The sequence below is a fragment of the Ictidomys tridecemlineatus genome, chromosome 1, assembly GCF_052094955.1.
Source record: "Ictidomys tridecemlineatus isolate mIctTri1 chromosome 1, mIctTri1.hap1, whole genome shotgun sequence".
Lineage (NCBI taxonomy): Eukaryota > Metazoa > Chordata > Mammalia > Rodentia > Sciuridae > Ictidomys > Ictidomys tridecemlineatus.
The window spans coordinates 109,630,274-109,656,969 of NC_135477.1; the positions used below are offsets into that span (position 1 = coordinate 109,630,274).

The 26,696-nt window shown below is 35.0% G+C and overlaps 1 protein-coding gene across 6 annotated transcripts in view; it reads left to right on the plus strand.

The window, feature by feature from the left end:
- The window catches only part of Pam (peptidylglycine alpha-amidating monooxygenase), a 177,609-nt gene that overhangs the window by 66,386 nt on the left and 84,527 nt on the right, over nt 1-26,696 (plus strand). For all 6 annotated transcript variants that reach the window (XM_021726890.3, XM_013358992.4, XM_040272976.2 and 3 more), the window contains exons 5-6: nt 4,074-4,159; nt 5,722-5,805. In XM_021726890.3, coding sequence (XP_021582565.1) covers nt 4,074-4,159; nt 5,722-5,805 — 170 coding nt within the window. The remainder of the gene's footprint in view (nt 1-4,073; nt 4,160-5,721; nt 5,806-26,696) is intronic.

Here is a 26,696-nt window from a genome sequence, read left to right on the forward strand (position 1 = left end):
TTTTCAAAGAAAATTTCTAACTTGAGGCTAATTTTCCTGGTTGTGGTTCTGCTAGATACCTAAAATTGGAATTTGAGGCCATATAAACCTAACTTGAGGGTATGACAATTTTATTCTCTTGTTTATTTGGCTAAAAGAATATCAGTTTTGATTGTCCCTGAGTGACCTTGGATTTTAAATAGACTTTAACAGATACAACCAGAGAGTACTTTGACTGACAGTCATGCTTTATTTGGATAATTCAAAATGACAGGCTAGCACTTTTTAGTACTTGGCACAGTCAGAAAATATTCATGCTATACAAATGGTTTCCCCATGGATTAGAGGTGAAAGGGTTCTATAGGAAAGGTCTAAGAATCCAGAATTGTCTTATTTTCAAATGTTAATTCTTGTCATTTTTACTATGAATACTAAGAAACCACAGGGGAATTGTGTGAACCTTTTCACAATTTAATTGGCTTAATCTAGAGGAGCCTTTAGGAGAAGGTACTAGAATGATGAGAATAAGAAGTCTGGTTGATGGGACCTGAAATTACAAGAGCCCTTGATCAAAGGTTACATTGCCTCCTAGCCTTAAAACTTTCTTACTGATAGATATCTACTGAATTATCTTGTTATATTGTGTGCACATATGGATATATAACAACAAATCCCACTATTATGTATAATTTACAATGCACTAATGAAAATAGTCAAAAGAAGTTCTTAAAAAAGCTTTTTCTTACTAATAAGAATAGTAACAATCACCTCTAATTTTGTAGAAATTTTTTTAAATCAAAATACTCAATACTGTCTCCTTTTGACAATTTTGTGTGGAGAAAATCTGATGCCATTTTCTTTTAAAATGGAAATATTAAATGAAGAGGTCCAGGATATTATACAATTGCTCTTTGTTCTTTGCTGCTGGGTGGTTATCAGTTGTAGAATCCATTTCTTTTAGCCTCTTGTTTTCTCCTTTGTTTAATCCTCTCATTCATTTAGTTTTAGAATTAGTTTCAATATCCCAGTATCCTCCAGTGAATCATTCTTTACTCCATCTTCAGTTTAATGAATCTAAAAATTAAAATTCAGAATTTTTAAGTGAAGCTAACATTTGCTTGTGGTGCCCTTCTTTATCAGAAAAAAAAAGAATAAAATAAGAAATCATTGTTTCTTTGTGAATAAATCAGTGCAACTTATGTCTTCAAATATTTGATTTTAGAATTAATTGCAAACACAAATTGCAACTTAGTTTAGATCTATTACTAATCAAAGTTTATCCTCATATAATATCCTCTGCCTGTAAGTCAATGTCATTAATTGAGCCAGAAGGGAGTATGACAGCCAGAGCTATGAATTGCCATTTGGCTGTGTAACCTTTGAAGTTACTTGAACTCTCTAAGCTTATTTAGTTTTAAAGTACCCGCCCCCTCTTTGCTGTGTTCATATGAGAGTGAATATAAGCTGCTTTGTGAAAAATACTAGGAAAATAATAATTCAAATATACTGGTGACTGTGCTTTAAATGTTTTTTAAAAAATTATTTTTGTATCTGACAGTGCAGTACAATTTCAGTCAGTTCAGTTCTTTAAGTGCCTGTGCACGAAAAGTTAAAAAAGTAACATAGAAGCAAATTTCACCATACCTTTGCTGAAGATTTGCTAAATGCAAGGCAGGATTGCAGGTGCTGGGAATGTAGGATGGAGGCATGGCTCCAGACCTCAGAGAACTCACAGCCTGGTTGGAGAGATAGGTAAGCAAGCTAATAGGTAGGACAAGTGCTGCAGGTAAAAAGAGTGGAGGGGTGGGGTCTGAGAATAATTCTCTAAGGAGCAAAACTAGAGCCAAATCTTGAAGAAGATGAGTACAAGTTTTTTAGGCAGAGAACTAGAATTGGATATTCCAGGCAAAAGGGAACAGCAGAGAAGACAGAGATTAGAAACCAGCAGCAACTTGGCATGAATCAGGGGGTTCTGTCTGGAGACATAACAAGGTCCCAGATCATAAAAAGCCTTATGTGTTAGGCTTCAATGCTTGAATTTTGTTTTGACATTATTTGGGGGAAACATTTGAAAGATTTTGAGCCAGCAAATGACATAATCAAAAACATAGCTTAGAAACATTTACTAAAGCAGTTTTCTCTATTATATTTCAATCTGGTTCGTTCTAGTAGTACAGTGAAAATCAACTTCCATATCAGAGGAAACAATTATCTTGTTTAGCGTAAGTCTGTCATCACTTTGATGTTAGATACTTGTATATTTATGATCTTTGTTGAAAGCTCTGAAAATTGCCACCCAGATCTTTAAATTTTAGTAGCTCACAGGAGAAAGATACAAAGTTCATCATATCTGACAATCTCATTTCTTGTACTATTATAGCATGGGGCCAAGAAGAAAAATTTTGCTTTTGGGTACTGTCCAACACTCTCAGCCTTTTAACACAGTTGGCATGAGGATGTCATAGACATTCGTTCCAAAGCACAATTCTCACATGGTAATGATCCTTCATCATAAGTATATTGCACTTGACAGTGAACAGTAAGAAACTGCTGTTTGATGTGTTTTACATTGCACTTACACAATCTCTTTCTGTAGCTGATTTATAGAACCAAGAGCATTGGCTATGCATAACCTTATTGAGACCTCATGGCTCTGAGTCCCTCACCTCTTAAGTCAGACCGACTCCATAGTTGTCTACTTGACTGCCTATCTTCCAGCCCCATTTCTATCAATGAACATGGTAGGAGACCCTGTCTCTGAATTTGAAGAAACTTTGTAATGTGGTTTCCATACTTGTGTTCCAAGTGTTGCCCAGTTTTCTAGCATCTGTTTTAACCTATTTAGAAAGCCAATACACTCTGCCTTCACTTCCCTCCCAGGACATGGGTAGCACACGATTCTTCCTATGTAAACCAACTCCTGCTCAATAGACTGTGTTTGTACTTGTCCTTGATAGTCTTCAGAGCTTTCAGATCTACATAATTTCCTGCCTCTGACTTTATTTGGCCCCAATTTTCCAAAACACAAACATGTAAAACCAGCATGAAAATGTAGTTTACCAATGTTTTGAACAAATTCACATCTATAATGGGACAATGAGCTCTAGTGTCATTAGAAAAATATGCATGAGTTTGAGTCAGCAACTAATCATTTGTTAAACTGAATCTACCAGATATCTAATAGCTATACTGGATCTCTTACACACTTTACCAAAACATCCCTTTCAGAAAGGTTTCCATGCAGGAGTTGGACTTCAGGGCCTCTACCACACCCAAGAGTCATAGCTATTAGGGGTGGACTTGGAGTGGAATTCCAGGTATGTTCTTCTGTGTAAGTGGTCTTCCCACCATGCAACTTTGTCCTCAATAGTGAATCTTTAGATAAAGTGAACATCGTTAAATAATGCTTTACCCTGGTATAAAGCTTCAAGGTTTATAAGGTACTTTCACTTACATCTCAGTTGATTGATAGAATTACACTGTGAGGTAAGTATAATTTTCCATGCTTTACAAAACAAACAAACAAAAAATAAGGTTCCATAAAATTAAATGATTTGCATAACATTCATAAACTTTTAAAAAGTCATATTTTCAAAATCAAGAACCCTTTAAGTGGAGTACACTTGTATTGCTCACTTTATGACACTAGGAATTATTTGTTGCTGTGACCAAAGATTTACTGACTGCAAACTGATCCCCATGGGGAAAATGTGTATGACATTTCTTTTGGTCCACTTCCAGATTTCCAATGCATTAATGTTGGCTTATGCAGTCTCTCTATGTAATGTTTGTTTTTCTCCCTGATTAGATAGAACACATTCCACATATGAACATATCCAAGTATAAACTGTGCATCTGCTGCACAGGATTAATAGACAACAAACAAACCAACAACAACAACAAAAAAAATCCTTCCCTTTTGTAGGTGCTTTTTTTTTTTTTTTTACATAGAATTTGTTCAGGATCTTTTAAAGCTGATAAGATTATAGTAATGATACATGATGTATTTTGCTTTCAAATATTTTCCCTGGTGTGGAGTATGTATACATTTTATAACTTGAATATTCATTTTAGCTATTCATCTTTTTCTTCAGGTTTTGTGATGAAGGAACCTGCACAGACAAAGCCAATATTCTGTACGCCTGGGCAAGAAATGCTCCTCCTACCAGGCTTCCCAAAGGTACTTTGGAAACTTCTTGAGGAGTGTCCTGTTTGCTGTTTTATTCTGTTTCTGAAGTCCTTTTTACATGATCCTTTCCAATAGTTGTTGATAATATTCTATGTTGCAATATAACACTAAAAAGTTTTTGCATCAGTTACTTTGTATTGACAGATTCATTTAGGTAGTTACTTTTTCTCTACTTCTCATTGGTAAGTAATTTGGCCTTACAACAATTTAGATTGAATTAAAAAATAGCCAAGTATACCTCAAGCCACCTTTGGCCTAAAAAGCACGTTGGCTCTTGTCAGCAGGAACATTTCATGAGCCAAGAGAGCTAGGAATTAAATAAATTGCTGTTTCAGCAAACAGATTTTTTTTTTATATATAGTCCTGGAGCCCAGATATTTAATGTGATGCCAAACCTCAGCTGGCTTTCTAACTTAACCTCTAAACTGTTGATAGCTTCCAGTGTGTGACTGAATTTCCAGACTCTCTTTTATTACCTGGAAGTTTCTTGATATTAAAGGGATAATGTGGTTCTTTTGCAGAATAGGTCTACTATGATTTGGGGATGGTCTTGTGATCCTCTCTTGCCTCCCTTACTCATGCCAGCATCACTAATTGATGTCTGTTTTGCATTACTTCAAGTGCGGCTCAGGATTCTGTATAGTTTATCATGTGGCTACCACCAAACAAGTTTAAACACTAATAGAGTATTTAAAATCTGTCATAGATTTGTCAGCCTTTTAAGAGCAGATGGAAAATTTTATTTTCTCTGTCTGTAAAACTTTTTAAAAAAATCTCAATAGTTGGGGCTGGAGATGTGGCTCAAGCGGTAGCGTGCTCGCCTGGCATGTGTGCGGCCCGGGTCCGATCCTCAGCACCACATACAAAGATGTTGTGTCTGCCAAAAACTTAAAAAATAAATATTAAAATTCTCTCTCTCTCTCTCTCTCTCTCTCTCTCTCTCTCTCTCTCTCTCTCTCTCTCTCTTTCTCTCTCTCTCTCAAAAAAAATAATCTCAATAGTAAACTCTGTCTCTTAACAGTAACACTATTATAGAACTCTTTAGATTCCAAAAATTCCATGACATACTGGACTTTTTAATTTAGTTAATAACTGGCTTCCTCAATGACATATTTGTGGATACCTGTTTTTATATGGGAAGAAAAGTAATTCCCCTGTATGCTCATAAAATGAATATATGGGTGTGTCCAAATATAAAACAATATGAAAGAATAGTTTATGTATGTCTTTTAAAGAATCAGCAGGGACAAAGTGAGGTGTTTTTTTGTTTTGTTTTGTTCTGTTTCTTTCAGAGTGATTGAATTGTGTGGTTAAAGTAACAGTGATTACTCTGGTGTTGAAGTGAAAACTATGAATGGAATTCCACCAAAGCTTTGAAAAGAAATGACATATTAGAAATTAGAAATGCCTAGTTTATTTTTGTTTCTGTGTAACATAATTTCATAGGTTATATGCTATTTTATTTCCCTTTGGATATTATAGATCAGCAGAGCAAGATTATTAGTTTCTAAATCAGTTTCTAAAATATTAATTTATCTTTTGTAAATTTTTAGGTGTTGGATTCAGAGTTGGAGGAGAGACTGGAAGCAAATACTTTGTACTACAAGTACACTATGGAGATATTAGTGCTTTTAGAGGTAAGTTTTTAAATTTTCAGGCTGAACATAATTTTTAGTAATATATTGCTTAAATAGGTTTACTGTTATTCACATAATTAAATGAAGGTTTTCTCACCCTCTGCCCACTAGGGACAGCTGTCTTTCTTTCCTTTAATTCGTAATTACTGAAGGAATGACTTTTAAGTTATTTCTCTTATGCAAACATGCATCCAATGGTGCTTTCTCTTAAGCTGACATTATAGAGTTGTTTTGCTTTTCAGTGCATTGCCTTATCTGCCAGCTCCTACCCCTATCAGAAATGCCACTCATTCCAAGCAACACTATTAGAAAGAATAGAAAGGGACTGGTGTCTATTTATGTTACTATGAGCCAGGCATTGGGAGAGTCTACAGGTTCTGCAGTGCCAGGGAAGTTCTCATACACTCAGGCAAATGCCAAGCTTTATGTATAATCCACACCTGCCACTTTATGAAGTCATTGTAGTCCACAGCACAAACCCCATCCACTGGTGGACTTGGCTAAGTACTCCCAGATACCTCTTGGCTCTACCCATGAGTATTATGCACTGTATTTAAATGCCCCTTTTCTCATTATAGAATCATTAACATGAGGCATGGGCCCTGTTCCCAAGGCAACCAGCTCCAGGGCTTGTTATCCCTTCTGCTGCATTTAGCCACATTCCAGCTGCATTCTGGATTCTCACTCTTGTGTCTGTGAGAGTGTAAATATTAAATAGAGCTCTCTTTGGCTTGTTGGCTTTTTTATTGTGTCTTGCTGTATTGTATGTACTTTCTCCTGTATTCTCTATTTAACATCATAACTCTACTGACTAGCCTGATACATTTTCTTTTCCAAATACATTAGTTGTCCATCTGTCAACAAAGTCTAGAAGTAGTTGTGTGTCTAAGCCTATGAAATACCCTCTAGAGCCTTTCCTGAGAGAGTCCCATATGGTGGAAAGGTCCATAGATTGTCAGCACTAAGATCAAACATAGTAAATATAGTTTTCCTCAGAAAATAGTGTTGAAAAGAATATGTGTATATAACTAAAAAACTAATTAGCACTATAGCTGCACATATCATCAGTTAAACAATCTCCTGTGGACCAGCTTGTGAACCTAACTAACAAACAAAACTGTTTTATATCAAAAATACACTTTTGAGTTTTACACAAATAGTTTTACACAAATAGTTATGGAACAGAATCTAATCTTAAATTGTAAGATCTCTGTACTGTTGAAAAAAAGGATTTGTTGAAAATACTGTTTGTGTTTTAGAAAAAAAACAGCAGAAATTATCTAAAAACTTACCACCTTGGCTTCTGTGAAACAGGCAGATTCTAAGACAGCTGACCTCCACAGTCTTGACAAAAATCATAATTATTTTTTCAACATGAGACTAAGGCAGCACACTGTACCCCTACACATTTTCCTAACCTTCACATCTATCCTTCTCTAAAACCTCATACTTCACTTTTTATCCTAATTCCTCTTGGTTTTTTAGTACCATAGATGCTGTACTGATACCTGAGAGAAAATGGATGATGTATATTAGTATTTTTAAAAAATATATTACTGTAATAATTTAATTTCTTACTAATGAGTTAATTTTGTTTTATAATTTATGTTTAATCTAAGGGTAATAAAGTACTGACATTAAATATATAAACATAATTCTTTACTGTAAGACAGATGAGAAACTTAATGTAGTAATTTTTCATTTTCTTCTAAGAACAGGTTTTCTAAAAGAAGTTATATATAAGGTAGAATGATTATTAGTGTTTGAATTCATAAAACTTATTGTAATAGAATAAAAAACCAAAAAAAACTTCAACATGTAATTCATCCAGTACCATTAGGTACTGTCTTGCCTCTTAAGCTATATGTGGTTTAGAACAGTAAATAATTGCATGATAAAATACAAATCTCATTAAAAACGTGAAATAGCATTTTACATTTATTAAATTTGAAGTGGGTAAAGGTTGAATTATGAAACCCAGGATTACAAGGTTTTCAGTGACTCTGGTAGTTTGGGAGGCTTTATAAATTAGTATAATATTTTAGAAAGCAATTTTATCATTCCATATGCACTTAATATATAAGAGTAAAATCTTGTTCCAAGCTTTTTTTTAAACTTAGTTTAAAACATATTTTTTTTAGTTGTAAATGGCACCATACCTTTATTTTATTTATTTATTTTTATGTGGTGCCAAGGATCAAACCCAATGCCTCACATGTGCTAGGTAAGCACTCTACTACTGAGCCACCACCCCAGTCCTTTGTTCTAGGCTTTTATTCTGAAGAAAGAGATTTCTTTTTTCCTAACAAGGAACTGCCTACCAACAGCTATTTGTGCATCAATAACTATTAATATGAAAAACTGGAAAGCTAACAAATGTTTTTTTAATAGGGGACTGGTTAAATGAATGGCAAAACAATATGTTTAACAAATAATAAAATTTAATACAGACTATATAAGGGTATATGTATGCTTGTATGTTTATAAGGATTGTAAAGAACAAGGGGAAAAAAGGGAAACAATTATGAGCAAAAAAGATAGGAGTGTGTGAATTTTTCCCTTGAAAACATTATAATGTTACCTTTATAATTACATTTTTAAATTCCACAAGTTTTAGCACCATATTACATCCTTCAGTATCTGCTGGTTAGTGTTCTACCTTCCCACTGGTTCCCTCATGACAACAAAAGAATTAATGTAATTATTACGTATGCCTGATTTGCTATAGGAATGAATTGTGTTTTTAAATAGGTTCTATATTACAATCCCTTACTTATCTTCTTATGTGCCGAGAAGTGGGAATAATATCATCATATCTTATAATTATTAAAAATGCTTTAAGTATTCACCAGGTGTGGAGGTACATGCATGTAATCCCACCAGCTCTGGAGGCTGAGGCAAGAGGATCATAAGTTCAAAGCCAGCCTCAGCAATTTAGTGAGGCTCTAAACAACTTAGTAAGACCCTGTCTCGAAAGCAAAAATAATTTTTAAAAAGGTCTGAGGATGTTGCTCCATGATTAAGCACCCTTGGGTTCAATCTCTGGTCCCAGGGGAGAAAAATAAATAAATAAATATGCATTATATACACATATATGTATATATACACATACACAAATATACACCCATATAATTTATCACTATTTTTAGTACCAGTGTCAGTGAAGATTAGAACTTGATGATTTAAAAATATTAATAATATATCATGTATATAAATTGTAAATCAGAAGAACACTACCAGAAAATTAACAAATTCTACTGAAATGTAAGGAAATATTTGGTTTAGGGAAATGAGCATTTTTTTCCACTCAGGGATGGTTTTAAGGATTTGAGAAACCTAAGACTTTTCTAGAATAAAGCACCAGCAGGGAAGATAAAATATCTTCTCAAACGTGTGGGAATTTGATAGAGTTTCAGAGACAGCATAACCTGAAATCAGCAGGGTCAATCTGTATGGACTGTGTTCTCTATTTGTAGGAAAAGATTGGCTGTGAGTTCTGCGGGATTACATGAGATGTATGTTTTATTTTGTTTGTTTGTTTTGGAAATTGCACAGAATGTGAAGCTATAAAAAGATCATTTAAAAACAGTCAACTTTATGAAATGCCATGTCAATCACAGTGTTGGGCCTGTGCTGGTGCTGGATATACTAACCTTCCTGCCCAGCAGAGTTTATTGTGTTCCAGCAGGAGTGACAAGGACAAAGAGAGCGTGTTTATAGGCAATAGTAGAAGTGCTGTGGAGAGGCAAGAGCAGCCAGGTCGAAGGGCACAGGGTCTGAGAAGGCTTTCTAGAAGGTGGAACCAGAACAGGGTTTCAAAGGCCGTTCAGGAGCTCCCAGGTAGGCAGGAACATGGTGGGAGATACCTTAAAGCTAAAGGTAAAAAGCATGCACAGGGGTACTGGAGTGAAACAGCCTCCCGTATCCAGGGAGCTCTCGGCAATTTGGCATTACCGTAGTGAGAGATGGGACGGGAGTAGAGGCAAGAAGTGAGAAGAGAGGTGAAACTGAGGCACGAGGCCACTAAGATCCCTGGTAGGACTTCATTCTGAAAGCACTCATAGTGTTATTCCTCCAAGTATTCAGATTGGAATTTTATTTCACAATGCTGGGAGCTTTTCCACAGCTCTGTAGAAAGGATTGGGTGTGTAGGTAGCCAGAGAGAGCCACATTGGGGATCAGGAAGGTCAGAATGATTTCTTTTTCAAATGTGAACTTCTGAATTTTTTACAAATTAATATTTCATGTAAACAGAATATAGTCTATTTAGAAGTGAAATTCCCATGGTAGCATGGTACAGGGCTTGGTGACCAAACTCCTAAATCCAGACAGCCTGGGATTGGCATGGGCTAGTTGTGTTACTCTCACCATGCCTCTCTTTGCTCTCTGCATCTATAAAATTGGTTTGTAATGGTTTGTATAAAAGTACCTGGTAAGTAGTAAGTTGTTACTTGTTATTATAGCCCCTGTATAAAGATAAATTTCCCCAAATGCAACTGTTAGTCATAATTGCCCATGATATAGAGGATGCTGGTTCCTTCTAAAGCATTGTGTTCATGTTTGTCTCATTGCCAGTAGAATTTTCCTAGTTATGTGGAGTTTCCTGTTCTCCACAGCCGTTTTTATTTATTTATAGTTCAGCTACACAAAGGGCAAAGACCACATTCTTGCCCTTTTAGGAAATTAGACTAGTGGAAATGGAGGATTCCACCTTGTCTCCCTGCCCCAGCACCCCCACAAACATACAGTGTTTTGTTTGATTTGGTCATTTTTTTTTTAAGCAAAGTCTTGTTTTTCTCTTGTTTGTTTTCTTCCCCAACAAATTTTCTGAAGACAAAATTCCTATGAGATTTTATAGAATGGTGCTGAAATTTTTTTTTTAATGTTTTGGCCCAGGAGAATCTTATGAAAACTGCCTTCTCATTTCTGGAGTTTCTGGCATAAGCTTCCTAATCTCCAACAATAGTACACTTCTCAAATTGGAAATCCTATGTGTTCACGAATTGAAGTTGGAACTGATATTCTTAGAATGGAGGTCAGGATATCTTCCCAAGTGTATGGCCCTATTGTCTTAGATTGGCAAAATTTCCAAGCTATCATCCACCTACTGTCATTAAGCTGATAGTACACATAGGAAAAACTAAGGTATTGTCAGTGACACCACACACACTCCTACACACACACACACACACACACACACACACACACTCACTCTCCCTCTCTCTCTCCCAAGGCCTTGTTTCCATACCTTCATCATAGCCCTCAATGTGCACCTGCATTTTATAAATTGCAGCCTGTTCCTGGGAATATAGCCAAAACAGATTGCTTTTTCTTAAAGTGAGTGTTTATTACTTACATTCAAAATTAAACGAGTCAAACTTAGAAATCCTATTTTCAACTCTCCTTGATGTGAACCCTAAAAAGTATAGTCTCCAAATTTCTGGGGTTGCATTATTAAAATTAGATCATAAAATTTTAGACTCCTAATGGGATGATCATTTTCAATAGCTACATTTTTCAGAAAGCTACAGTTTTTGCCTTGTAAGTACTGGGACTTTAAAGCATTTTGGATAGAAGTCTTTCTAAAATATATTATGTATCTTTTGAAAATAAGTTAGATAGTGTATGTTAAATACCTAAAGCTGTGCCTAATACAGAGCAGATTGTCAGTAAATGTTAGTTTCGAATCTTGCTTATTCCCTCTCCCCTTTCTTCATAATAATGGAATTTCATACTGAATGTTCACTATTGCGCTCTGATTTCTCTCAAATTTTTAAGTGTACACAGAGGTTTTTCCATGGAACTGAGCTTATTGCCTCCTCCTATGTGCTTTTCTGTGTTTTCTACAGCCCTTTTCTTGGCAGGCTACTACTTCAACTCAACTCCTGTTTTTTTTGTTTTTGTTTTTGTTTTTTGTTTTGTTTTTAGTACCAGGGATTGAACTTGGGGCACTCAACCACTGAGCCAAGTCCTCAGCCCTATTTTGTATTTTATTTAGAGACGGGGTCTCACTGAGTTGCTTAGTGCCTCACTTTTGCCAAGGCTGGCTTTGAACTTGAGATTCTCCTGCCTCAGACTCCCAAGGCATTGGAATAACAGGCATATTCCACCTTGCCTGGCTTCTTCAACTCATTTTAATTTGAACAGTACACCACAAGGAGGCAAAGATTAGTAAAGACAAAAGTTCCGCTCTCATGTAGCTCCATGTCCCTCAGGATGAATACAAGTAAAATAATGGCTGGGACCCTGTGAACCAGTACAAAGTAGGTGTAGTGAAAGAGGGAACTTAGAAGCAGGTAAGATCACAAGTAGATTAGATTTTAAAGTTGCCAGGTTGATTTCCTAGGGGTACCAGTTTCCTTGTTCTAAATTCATGCTTTATATTTAGAATCTAGATGACTTTCATTTAGATTGCTTACTTGTTTTATTTATTTTTTTATTTGTCATTGTTGTTTACATTTGAAAATTTAGAATAAACTGACTTGGAGCCCACACGGGGAACTGTTTGCATAAAATCATGGGAACACTAGTGCCTGGACTTGGTCACATTCAGACTTGAGTTTTTCTTGCTCTCTTGCTATTATGATCCATTTAGGTGTGGCTTCAGCATTGCTTGTGCAGGTAGATGTTCCTGGACACAGGTTTCTACCTGTACAGGCACACGCCCATGCGTGCAAACTTAAGAGATTCCTGTAAGGAGTAGTAGAGCAAGCAGGCAGGAATCCTAACAGTGGCAGGATGAAGGGGAAAGAGGACTCCAGAAGAATTCTAATTCCAATGGGCTCCAGCTGCATCTCTGCCTCTTACAAGGCTACTGCCAGCAAGCTATTGGAAAAAGCTTTGAAATTGTGAGCCTGGAAAAAATCCCTTGCTAATGCATTTTTGAACAAGATAGAGCAGAGATCAGTGGCAGGGCAACTGCACTTAAAATTATTTCATTCCAGAATAAAGCAGACTATTCTGACTTCAATGTAAGTATTTGATTGCTCCTGATTCCCTGATACCTGATTGCAAAGTGAGTGGGAAACTGGGTCAAAGATTGCTTCTCAATGTTTCCATGTTGTCTTCCCCAAATCTGTATAAGTACCTTCTGCCTGCTTGCTTTCCAGCAAGATAAACCAAGCCTGCTTTTACTCTGCAGAGTGAGTGCTACTGTGGAGATATACATACATACATACATACATATTTTTAAAGCATTTTAATTGCTTTCCATACTTAAGAATCTCTGTTGAAATTGCAAATATTGTGGAGGGGCATTATTAATTCTTTCCCATCCACAGCTGAGATGCCCAAAAGCCATTGAATCTCAGCACTGAAAGGGAGACATAGATGGCACCTGCCTAATACTAAATAGGACCTTTCCTGCACAGAACACTGACATGCACATGGACCAGCAATCCTGACCATCTTCCAGAAAACAGAGCATTCCAGAGCACACATAGTGATTCCATGTTCTCAGTTGCAGGGACAGTAGCCCTGCTTAAGCAAGCTGGTTCCAGGAAGAGTGCACTTTCCTCAGTTTCCCCTTTCTCTCCTGATGTTGTACTGTTCATGCCATCTGCCAATTTCCTTTCCTTCCCTCTGCAACTGCCACATCTAATTTCTCTAATATTCCTTGATGAGGGGACACAAGCATTCATTTAAACATTTTGGGGCAGATGTGGTTTGGAATTAAGAATTTCTAATATTTTTGAAAGGTATTCAAGTGCCATGTATTACATTCTATCACATCTGGTAATGTGAAGCACCATCCCTAATCAAAAACACACATATTCTTATAACAGATGTTCAAATATTGACACCAAAAGGAATAAAAAGACAAAAAGGTTACAGTCTGTTTAGGTCAGATTTTGCTGCCAAACTTTTATGAAAAGCACCAGGTTTCTTGTAGCTATGCTAATTTTAGAATGCAAGAAGTTCCAGTGTTGGGACAAGGAAACCTATTTCTTAATATTTGAGTTAACAGTTGAAATACTAAGCAGTATTGGAGGAATCTATCTGGGTGTGTTTGCATGTTTTTTATTTAAAATAAACTTCACTCCTGAAATTAATTTTTCCATCTTTTGGATATTAAAAAAGCATTAAAAAGAAAATTAAAATTTTGCAATACCACTACTGTTAAGAAAAAATATGTATAAAACCGTCTTTGATCTCATGTCCCTTTCTTCCCTCACACTCCTCACTCTAACCCCCAGGCAACTACTGTTTATACCTAATCAGCTTTTCATATACTTATCTTAACATTTCCTATACATGTAGAAACATCAGACATGTATATATGTGCTTTTTAAATTTTTTTTTGGACAGAAATCTGACCACATTTTCTATGATCTGAATCTGTTTTTTTTTTTCCACTTAACAATGTGCCCAGGGCATATTTCAAAGACAGCACATGCAGCTCTTATTTATAATGGCTCCCTAGTATCCTGTTGTATGGATCTACTATAATTTATGTATCCTGTTCTTTATTAAAGGTGTTTAAGATTTAAGTTTTTGCTATTACAAGCAATGCTGTAGTGAACTTTAATGTTAAGAAATGTATTAGGTAACCATGTTTTGCTACTACAGGGTTGATATCTAGAAATAGGATTTTGGGGGTCACGGTGTTTTCTTAACAGATTCAAGCAAATTACCCAGCAGTGTAATTTTTATAATTTATACTCCATAGTGAATGAGCAAACCCCACACTTTTATCTACACTAGATATTCTCACATATTAAAAAATTTGTGGTGGTTTTCTTAAAGGCTTTCCTCTCCTTAATGTTCCATTAAAGTGATTTGAATTAGATGGAAGGCATTAATAGAATTACCTCTAAAATACATAGTCTAGAGCAAAACTTCTGAAAATCTAATCTGAGACCTACTTACACTCAGACTTTTTCATTGGTGAAAATGAAAATTTCTGTCTCAAATAACCTACTGGATCAATACACAAGTAGGGCTCAGGTGGTGATGTCCTGGAGCTGGCTTTCAAAAGAGACTTACAAATGCCAACTGGCAATTTGCAGGTATTTTGTGAGCTGATTGTTAAAAATAGGCATCATTTGGATAAGGCAGTCACTTCTAAAGAATTATCACCTCCTAATTATTTTACTGTGTTTTGTGATTGTGTGTGCTTTTGAGGGATTTTACATCTGTTGTATTTGTGTAAATACTACAAAACAGTTGTGTTGCCACTCATTTCTTCCTAACTCAGTGTTCAGTGACATTAGAGCTGATGGCTAGAAATTAGTCACACTGTGAAAGTTTACACCATGGACATCGACAAATGCTGTACCTCAGACTGTGATTTATTATTTTAGAGGTTGTCTAGATTAAAGAAAATGATAGAAAAAAAGTTAATACAGATAATTGTGAATGGTCAAAGAATTTGAGGAAATATTCTTCCAGTATTCCCTTATCCACTACAGCAAAGATTTTGCTGACCTCATTAATGAGCAAGTGCAGTCCCAATGTGGGTCTTTGTTGTTTCAGGAAATGATAATATAAACAAACATTCTTGTCTGAACTCATTGGACAATTGCAACCATAGATAAGCTATGGAAGAGTTCAACAAAAATCAAGGAAAGAATGCTGTGAAATTCAACTGCTTGTATGGCATTCACAAGACATAAATTATTGTATATTTTAAAATTTTTATAAAGTTTGTGCTACATATTTTTTACAGTAAAAGCTAAAACTAATACACTTGTTCATGTTTATTTCAGAGAGCTGGTGTGTTACCAGCACACCACTAGACCCAGGATTTTCCCCCAGTTGATTTTTATACAAGCTAAACTTTAATAATTGGTACTCAAATATTCCTAGTAAGGATGGAAGTCATTCCTACTTTTTTTTTCTGTACTACAGGTGTGCCAAAGTAATCTCCTGGGGCATAGGACATGAGCTGAATAATTTTCATTTACCAAAATAAGCTTAATTAAATCTCAATTCTCTTAAGAAAAAAAGGGAACTTTGAAAGAAGAAAATGCACTTAATTACTGTCTGATTATTCACATACTTTGTATCACTTAGAAATTTGAAGGAGAGTTTATTTTATTCTTAACTTTTACACAAAATTTGGTCTTTGGATTTTAAAATATAATAACAAAAAGCACTTACAATATAATAATTAAAGGCACTTACAGTGCATATTCCCCTTTCCTCACACTTAATCTAGGTATCTTTTTTAAAGAGTGGACCACAACAAATTAAGTTACTAATTTTTTTGCATTTTTAAAATTTTGAGTGAAATATATATAGTAACAGAGACTAAACAGGGAGAGAAAGGGAGAGGACCATGGAACTAGCTGAGAAAGGAATGATTGACAAGAAAGTAACATTCTACATGCACAAATTCTACACAGCCTTTTAGGCCTTTTCACTTATAGGGAAGAGATTGAAATGTGGGCTGAGAAGGAATTGTCAAAGTGACTTTTCTTCTGAAAAGAAAGGAGTAAGAACAATACATCTTATGTCTTATAAAATTTATTTTTAAAGTTCCTGTTTTTAAAATTAGAAACTAAGAACAGAGAGAGTTCAGAGTAATAGAATGAGAAAAACATAATAGAAGGGATCGTCTAGCCCAGTCCCTCCATTTTATAGAAATAAAAATTGATCCTCAGAAACGTTACCTGACTTGCCTAGGGTGGAACCGTAGTTACTAGAACATTATTAAAAAACCAAAATAATTTAATTTTCGTTGGGTTTCTAGTTTATATGTGTGCCAAAGTTCAGGCCCTAACAATATAAAACAAGTATGTAATAGAGTCAGTTTTTTTACAAAAGTCCTTTGGGCCACAGTTACCAAAGGAATGAACTCTCATGCACAGTAAATATGAATAAAGATCAGGATGGTTTACCTCCTCTCATTAGTGCTTTTTTATTCTGATGTATAGAGTAATCTAGTTCCCTTATCATAAAGGGCTATTTCTAAATCATGTTGTTCTCTAATCCCACTGATCTCAGAATTATGCTCTGATGTTCTTCATGTTTTTCTCTAGCTTTCATTGTTCACAGGCAGCTTGATGTGAGTCATTCGAATGATTTTAGGACTACTCAGTACCTCTTAAATGATCCAAAAGAAGCCTATTATCCTGCAGTATTTTTTGCTCTTGCCAGTCTCATCATATAAATGTGAGCTCTCTGATTCTCTAGCTTCCTGCATTTCAACTTGGCTAATCATGATCAATATGGAAGACTAAATGGTCCTTATTCATCTCATTTATTTCATTGGACACCTGTTTATTTTAATTCCTAAATAGGGCCATTAAGCCTCACAATTACATATTCATTCACCTAGTTATAGAAAGATGTGTAAAGCACTGCATTATCATTTCTTTTTAAAGAATATATTCAGAATACTCTTTATCTCTTAAAATATGAGGTGTTTTTAAAGCAATTCAACACAAAATGATGTCTTCAGGGGAAGAAACCTTTCCTACATGCAATCTAGTTTTTCAGATTTCAGGCTTATCTCTGTTTTTTTGTTTTTGAGAAAGTCTTATGCTTTACCTTCATTCATCCTTTGTAACTTATGTTTTTCATAACGCTTTTTTTTTTTTTTTTCTGGTACCAGGGATTGAACCCGGGGCACTTAACCAATGAGCCACATCCCCAACCCTTTTTAAAGTTTTTTGAAATTTAGACAGGGTCTTGCTGAGTTGCTCAGGGCCTCACCAATTTGCTAAGGCTGACTTTGAACTTGAGATCCTCTGCCTCAGCCCCCGGAGCCACTGGAATTACAAGCCTGCGCCCCTGTACCCAGCACAATTTCTGTTTTTTTTTTTTTTTTTAAATAACTTTTTATTAACTCCTTTTTGCAGCCTCGTCAGAACTTGAAAATAATAATCATCAATTAATTCCACTTAAAGTAAACAGCATTTTCTTTGATTAAAGGGAATCAAGAGGAGAAATGAAATTACTTGCCCATTGACTCAGACGAAATGTAGAGGATACAGTTCAGTTTTAGAGAAATCTTATTCTCTTGCAAGACTAGTTATGGTATTTTTTTTTTTACTGACCACAAAAATCCAGCAGGCTTCCTGCCTTTCACACTGTCCTCACTGCTCTCCCCATGGCCACGATATTTCTTTATCATGTTCTAGGAGGTTTGGGGAAAGAAGGAAGTCATTAGAGAGAAGTGCTAGCGTTTGCACATTCCGTTTCCCACTTACAACTAATTTCTTTTGTGTTGTTAGTTGACTGTTTAATTTGATAAATGGAAAGGGTACCCTGAATAAATAGATATTTGACCTTAAAAATCATTTGATGAAATTATTCAAATGAAATATTTAATGATATTTACAGAATGTTCTATTCATAAAATAAAGTAAACCTTACCTCAACCCAGAAGAGAACTTCTTATCCTCCCTGTTTCTCCCAACAGAAACATTTGTTCTCTTCTTTGTCTGATCAGGAAAACTTTCACCTGTTCTGCATTTCTTTGCATTGCATATTAATTTCTCTTTTCTACATCTTTGAAAACATCCAACACTCTTTCTTCTTGTAAGACTCCTGCTTCATTTCTTTTTCACTTCTTTTATTTTATTATTATATTTATTTATTTTTGCTTCATACATTTCTAATACATTTCTTTATAGACATTTCTTATTCTTGATTTCCAAATTACGGGTAGTATAATTAATAACTGAATGTAAACTAAAATTTGTGTGGTAACCATAGACCTTTCTACACTTACATACTGTGAAGACTTGCTTAATTTCTAAGAAAATTTTGAAGCAATTTGGGTCACTGAAGGGTTTTAATATTTTTTATTAATGTAATATTGATTCTTTTTTATATAATTTTATTTATTTATTTTAATTATATATATATGACAGTAGAATGCATTTTTATTTGTTGTACACAACTGCAGCACACCTTTTCATTTCTCTGGTTGTACATGATGTATTGTCACACCATATGTGCAGTCATACATATACCTAGGGTATTAATGTCATGTCCATCTCATTTCACCATCTTTCCGGTTTCCATACCCACTCCCCTCCTCCCCCTCCCCCTTGTCCAATTAAAGTTGCTCATTTTTTTCCATGCCCTTCCATTATGGATCAGCATCCAATTATCGGAGAGAACATTCGTCCTTTGTTTTTGTTTTTTTGGCAGGGGGGGGGGATTGGCTTATTTTGCTTAGCATGATATTCTCCAACTCCATCCATCTACCTGCAGATGCCATAATTTATTCTTTTAATGCTAAGTAATATTCCATTGTGTACATATACCACAGTTTCTTGATCCATTATCTATTGAAAGGCATCTAGGTTGCTTCCACAGTTTAGCTATTGTAAATTAAGCTGCTATAAACATTAATGTGCTATGTTACTATAGTATGCTGATTTTAACTCCTTTAGTATAGACTGAGGAGGGGGATAGCTGGGTCACATGGTGGTTCCATTGCAAGTTTTCTAAGGAATCTCTATACTGTTCTCTAGAGTGGTTGCACCAATGTGCTGTCTCACCAGCAATGTATGAGTGTGCCTTTTCCCTCACATTCTCTCCAACATTTATTGTTGTTTGTATTCTTGATAGCTGCTATTCTGTCATGAGATGAAATCTTAAAGTAGTTTTGATATGCACTTCTCTAAATACTAGAGATGTTGAACATTTATTTCATATATTTGTTGATGGATTGTTTATCTTCTTCTGAAAAGTGTCTGTTCAGCTCTTTAACCCATTTATTGAGTGGGTTGTTTGTTTGTTTGTTTTTGGTGTTGAGCTTTTTGAGTTCTTTGTATATCCTGGAGATCAGGGCTCTATCTGTGTGTGTGGCAAAAATTTGCTCCCAAGCTGTAGGCTCTCTCTTCACCTCATTGATTGCTTCTGTTGGTGAGAAGAAACATTTTAGTTTGAATCCATCCCATTTATTAATTCTTGATTTTATTTCTTGTGATTGAGGAGTCTTGTTAAGGAAGTTAGAGCCTAATCTGACATGATGAAGATTTGGGCTTACTTTTTCCTTTATTAGGGTCAGGGTTTGTGGTCTAATTCCTAAATTCTTGATCTACTATGAGTTGAGTTTTTTACATGATAAGAGACAGGAGTTTAATTTCGCTTTGCTGCATATGGATTTCCAGTTCTCCCAGCACCATTTCTTGAAGAGGCTATCTTTCCTCCAACGTATGTTTTTGGCCCCTTTGTCTAGTATGAGATAAATGTATTTATGTGGGTTTGTCTCTGTGTCTCCTATTCTGTACCATTGGTTTATTTTGGTGACAATACCATGCTATTTTTTAATATAACTTTGTAGTATAGATTAAGGTCTGGTATTGTGATGCCTCCTGCTTTTGTCTTCTTGTTAAGGATTGCTTTGGCTATTCTGGGTCTCTCATTGTTCCAAATTAATTTCATAGTTGCTTTTTCTATTTTTATAAGGAATGCCATTGGGATTTTAATTGGAATTACATAGAATCTGTGTAGTGCTTTGAGTAATATGGCCATTTTGACAATATTAATTTCGCCTATTTGAGAGCATGGAAGATCTTTCCATCTTCTAAGGTCTTCTTCAATTTCTTTCTTTAGTATTCTGTAGTTTTCATTGTAGAGGACTTTCATCTCTTTTGTTGATTCCCAAGGTTTTTTTGTTTTTGTTTTTTTTTCTTATTTTTCTTGTTTATTGTAATTGTACATATTTATGGGATAAAGCATGATAATACAAGTACACAATGTGTCATGATCAAACAACGTAGTTAGCATTTCCATCTCCTTAATATTTCAAAAGTTTTGATTAGCCCATAGTAGTTGTACATACTGATGGAGTACAGTGTGATATATCAATACATACATACAACATGCACTGATAAAATCAGGATAATTAACACTTTTTGTCTTTATTATTACTATATGTTTGGAGTCCCCAAACTCCTCTTTTCTAGTTATTCATTATATATATATATATATATATATATATATATATATATATATATATACACATACACACACACACACACATATATATATATAGTTACTATCAACTAATTCACCCAACTGTGCTTTAGAAAATATAATTTTAAATAAAAAATATCACCTGACCAATGCAATGATAAAATAAACTAGTATGTAAATATAAAATAGGATATTTTATTTGTATTTAGATTTTCTTTTATTTATTTATTTATTTGTTCTAATCAATTATACATGACAGAAGAATGCTTTTCATTTCATTGTAAAAAAAATGGAGAAGAATTTTTCACTTGTCTGGTGTACCCAAAGTAGGGTCACACCATTCGTGCAATCATACAGGTAACTAGGGTAGTGATGACAGTCTCATTCCACCAAATTTCCTATACCCATACAACCTCCCCCACTCCCCTTTGTCCCATCCAAAATTCCCCCACTCATTCTGTGCCTCACCCATTAAGGATTAGCATCCACTTATCAGAGAAAATATCCAGCCTTTGGTTTTTTGGAACTGGCTTACTTTGCTTGACATGATATTCTCCATTTACCTGCAAAATGCCATAATTTTATTTTCTTTTACTGCTGAGTATGCTCCATTGTGTATATATACTACAGTTTCACAGTTTCTTCATTGTGTATATATACCACAGTTTCACAGTTTCTTTATCTATTCATGTACAATAGGATATTTTAAATTAAATACCACAGTAGGTATTAATAATGGTATAACTAATGCTTTATACTATTCTAAGAGCTCCATAGATTTTGTCTCATTCCATCATTACAGTCAATGTAGGAAAAATAGTAGAATGAATTGGACCGCCACAAAAGTTAACTCAAAATGGATCAAGGAGCTAGATATAAAAACAGAGACATTGCGTCTGATAGAAGGAAAAGTTGGCTACGATCTACATATTGTGGGGTCGGGCTCCAAATTCCTTAATAGAACGCCCATAGCCCAAGAGTTAATAACAAGAATAAACAAATGGGACCTACTTAAACTAAAAAGTTTTTTCTCAGCAAGAGAAACAGTAAAAGAGGTAAATAGAGAGCCTACATCCTGGGAACAAATTTTTACCCCTCACACCTCAGATAGAGCCCTAATATCCAGAATGTACAAAGAACTCAAAAAATTAAACAATAAGATAACAAATAATCCAATCAACAAATGGGCCAAGGACCTGAACAGACACTTCTCAGAGGAGGACATACAATCAATCCACAAGCACATGAGAAAATGCTCACCATCTCTAGCAGTCAGAGAAATGCAAATCAAAACCACCCTAAGATACCATTTCACTCCAGTAAGATTGGCAGCCATTATGAAGTCAAACAACAATAAGTATTGGTGAGGATGTGGGGAAAAGGGCACACTTGTACACTGCTGGTAGGACTGCAAAATGGTGAGGCCAATTTGGAAAGCAGTATAAAGATTCCTGGGAAAGCTGGGAATGGATCCACCATTTGACCCAGCTATTGCCCTTCTTGGACTATTCCCTGAGGACCTTAAAAGAGCGCACTATATGGATACAGCCACATCAATGATTATAGCAGCACAATTCACAATAGCTAGACTGTGGAACCAACCTAGATGCCCTTCAATAGATGAGTGGATAAAAAAATTGTGGCAGCTATACACAATGGAGTATTATGCAGCACTAAGAAATGACAAAATCATAGAATTTGCAGGGAAATGGATGGCATTAGAGCAGATTATGCTAAGTGAAGCTAGCCAAGCCCTAAAAAACAAATGTCAAATGTCTTCTTTGATATAAAGAGAGCCACTAAGAATAGAACAGGAAGGAAGAGCATGAGGAAAAGACTAACAGTAAACTAAGACGAATGGGGGGAAAGAAAGGAAGAGAGAAGGGAAAACATATGGAAATGGTAGGAGACCTTCAGTGATACACAAAAGTATAAGAGGTTATGAGGGGCAAGGGGGAGGGGGAAAAAAGGGAAGAGAATTGAACAACAGCAGAGGAGGTGGAGAGGGAAGATGGGAGGGGAGGGGAGGGGAGGGGAGGGGGGATAGTAGGGGATAGGAAAGGTAGCAGAATACAACAGTCACTAATATGCCATTATGTTTTGTTTTGTTTTATTTAGGTTTTTTGAGGATATTTTGAATGGGTAGTTTTCCTAATTTCTTTCAGAGGATTCATCATTGATGTATAGAAATGCATTTAATTTATGGGTATTGATTTATGTCCTGCTACTTTTCTGAATTCGTTTATTAATTCTAAAAGTTTTCTGGTGGAGTTTTTTGGATCCTCTAAGTATGGAATCATGTTGTCAGCAAATAATGATAGTTTGAGTTCTTCTTTTCCTATTAGTATCCCTTTAATTTCTTTAGTCTGTCTAGTTCCTATGGCTAGAGTTTCAAGGACTATGTTGAATAGAGGTGGTTAAAGAGGGCATCCCTGTCTTGTTTCAGTTTTTAGAGGGAAAGCTTCCAATTTTTCTCCATTTAGAATGATGTTGGCCTTGGGTTTAGCATAGGTAGCTTTTATAATGTTAGGTCTGTTCCTAGTATCCCTAGTTTTTCTAGTGTTTTGAACATGAAAGTGTGGTGTATTTGGTCAAATGTTTTCTCTGCATCAATTGATATAATCATATGATTCTTATCTTTAAGTCTATTGATGTGATGAATTATGTTTATTGATTTCCATTCCAACCTAGCACCCCTGGAATGAACCCTACTTGATCATGGTGCACTATTTTTTAAATATGTTTTTGTATATGATTTGCCAGAATTTTATTGAGAATTTTTGCATCAGTGGTCATCAGGAATATTGGTCTAAAATTTTCTTTCCTTGATGTACCTCTGCCTGGTTTTGGTAGCAGGATGATACTAGCTTCATAGAATGAATTTGGAAGGGCTCCCTCCTTTTCTATGTCATGGAATAATTTGAGGAGTATTGGTGTTCATTCTTTTTTGTAGGTCTTTTAGAACTCGGGTGTGAATCCGTCTGGTTCTAGGCTTTTCTTGGATGGTAGGCTTTTGATGGCATCTTTTATTTCCTTGCTTGAAACTGATCTGTTTTAATTGTGTATGTTGTCTTGACTCAGTTTGGGTTGATTATGTGCCTCTAGAAATTTGTCAGTGTCTTTGAGGTTTTCTGTATTACTGGAGTATAAATTTTCAAATTTGTTTCTAATTATATTCTGTATTTCAGTAGTATCTGTCATGATATTTCCTTTTTCATCACAAATTTTATTGAGTTTCCCCTCTCCTTTTCATTAGAGTGGCAAAGAGTTTGTCAATTTTATTTATTTTTTCAAAGAACCAGCTTTTTTTGTGTTTGTTAATTTTGGGGATTATCTCTTTTGTTTCAATTTCATTGATTTCTGCCCTAATTTTAATTATTTCCTGTCTTCTACTACTTTTGGTGTTGGTTTGTTTATCTTTTTCCAGGACTTTGAGCTGTAATGTCAGTTTGTTTATTTGTTGACTTTTTTCTTCTTTTAATGAATGAACTTGATGAAATAAACTTTCTTCTTAGTACTGCCTTCATAGTGTCCCATAGATTTTGATAAATTGTGTCAGAGTCCTCATTTACCTCCAGGAATTTTTTTTACCTCCCCTCCCTGATGTCTTCTGTTATCTATGGGTCATGCAATAGCATATTATTTAGTCTCCAGGTGTTGGAGTAGCTTCTATATATACATCCATGTATGTATAATATGTCAGAATACACTCCATTGTCAGGTATATCTACAAAGAACAAATTTTTAAAAAAATATGGAGCTTAAAAACCAAAAACAAAAATGTGGCCACTAATTTTAGTTTGAGCTGAGCTTTTCAAAACATTCAACTTAAATTACAGCTTTTTAGAATATAAATATCCTATTTTTAGAACAAAATGGAATGTTTTTACTGTTAGGTTACATGTCCTTTTTTATTTTTATTCATTTATGCTTTTGTAATAACTCAGAAACCATGAGTTTAACTTAAATAAAAGAGGAGTAACATATTGATGCACAAAATAATTAAGAATTCCAAAGATTATATACTATTTAAAAATACCTCTACTACCATTCAAAAATTCAAAATAGAGCATTTTATATGAGAAATATGTTTTCAGCTTTATATTTAAAATGGTTTCTTGATCGACACTCTTCAGGTCACGTTTTATTCCATTATTTATTTTGTTTAGTATTTTCTGGCTGGTTCCAGGACTTTTTTAAGGTGTGTTCTGGCCTCAGAGGAAAGTAGAGACAGTAATTGGGAAAATGCAAAAGGAAATTAAGATTATTATTTAATAGTGACTATATATTAACAATAGAAATAAGGAGGCAAAAATTTGGACTTTTGGCTGAAAGAAAGAATTTTTAAAATATATATATATATATTTTTTAATAGCCAGGTATAATATTTAAACTTCTCTAAAGGAGCTAGTACACAAGATAGTTAAAGGTGTCTGGTTTTAGCCAAAAGACAACTGCTTCAAACAAATACATGTTTAAATATGGTATGTTTGTAAGTATAAAAAGCTAAAAACTTCACACCCTCAGCAAAGAGACAACAGTATAGAACTTTGTTTCTTGATCTGGGTGCTGATTACATTAGCATGTTCACTTTTTCAGATTTCCAAAGCTGTATCTTCTGATATTTTTGCTTTTTTATATATTATTTTTCACTAAGGACTTAAAAAATTCTAGAATTCTGAAACTTAGTGCAATACATATTTTTTAAAAACGACATATTTACCTAGTATTGGTGGATTTTGTCTTTTAATTTTACTTCTCTGGATATGTGACTTTGAAGCAGTTTTCATTGTTCTGAGAGAAGAAATAGTGAGAATTCAAACTTCATTGTAGATTCTTCATGTTGTTATTTGCATTCATAAATGATGGAAACAGGAACGTGCTCTGACACTAGTCTTCCCACAACATCCTCCTCTCGCCGAGTGATTATAAAAGCAGGGAGGTAAGTCTGCCTGACTTCCATTTGATCCCTTTTGGGAACAGCACAGGCCATCATTTCTGAAAGTCATCTTCTTGCAGAATGGATAAATGCATTTTCTCTTCCTTGCCACGAGGCAAATGGAAGCTAGCAATTTCTAGTCCCAAAGCAGTGAATACCAAATCAAAAGAGGCTAACTCACTACAGTGACAGCTTCAAAAGGAATTCTTTTTTGAAGATTTTTTTTTCATAGTGCTAGTTTATTTAGCACTGAAACTTGTCTGCTAAGCCAGCTTTCAGCAACCTCCAGGAAAACCTGTGTGTAGCTCATGTCATATATTAACAGTGCCTCTATTTCAGTTATATTTTGCAAAGCAGATATACATTTGATGTGATAACTTTAAGGTGTTAGTGCTTTATGAACGGGGACTATTTTATCTTGAAGTATCTGTCACTGGAGAGTCCTAATACTTTGAGAACATGCTTTCAGGGGTCAGTAAATTCTGCAGGAGAAATTTGGTGTCTCGGATTATGTTTTGAAGAAACTCTAATTTTAAAAAATATCTGTAGAATATCCATATTTTAGTTAATTTGCATAATTACTCGTACTGTTAAGTGACTTGGACATGCATTTATAATCAAAGTACTATGAAAATTCCAACAGAGGAGGTGCATCTTAGCTATTCCAAAACCAGAGCTACATTCAACATTCCCATGCCACAAATGAGCATAAAACACAGATCTGCTGTTTCCATACTTGGGTTTATTTCCTTCTTGCCTCTCAAGCCTGTGTGCATCTCTCAGCAGCAGGGTTTCAGTTGCACAGAAATAATCATTTTGATATAGCTACACAGATTAACAATATAGAAACGCCTTTTTAGAAACAAAACCAAATATGACATGGGTCAACTGATAGCAGTCTGTGCAAATGCCAAGGAAACTGGCTGTGTTAGATCTATTGAGATCACTCTTCATTTTCCAAAGGGATTTCCAGTCGTTTTTAATTATATGAAAATTTTCCTGACTTTAGAAATTAATCCCCAAATAATCTCCTGCTATTGATCACCTTGGGAGCCATGATTTTGTCTCAGCA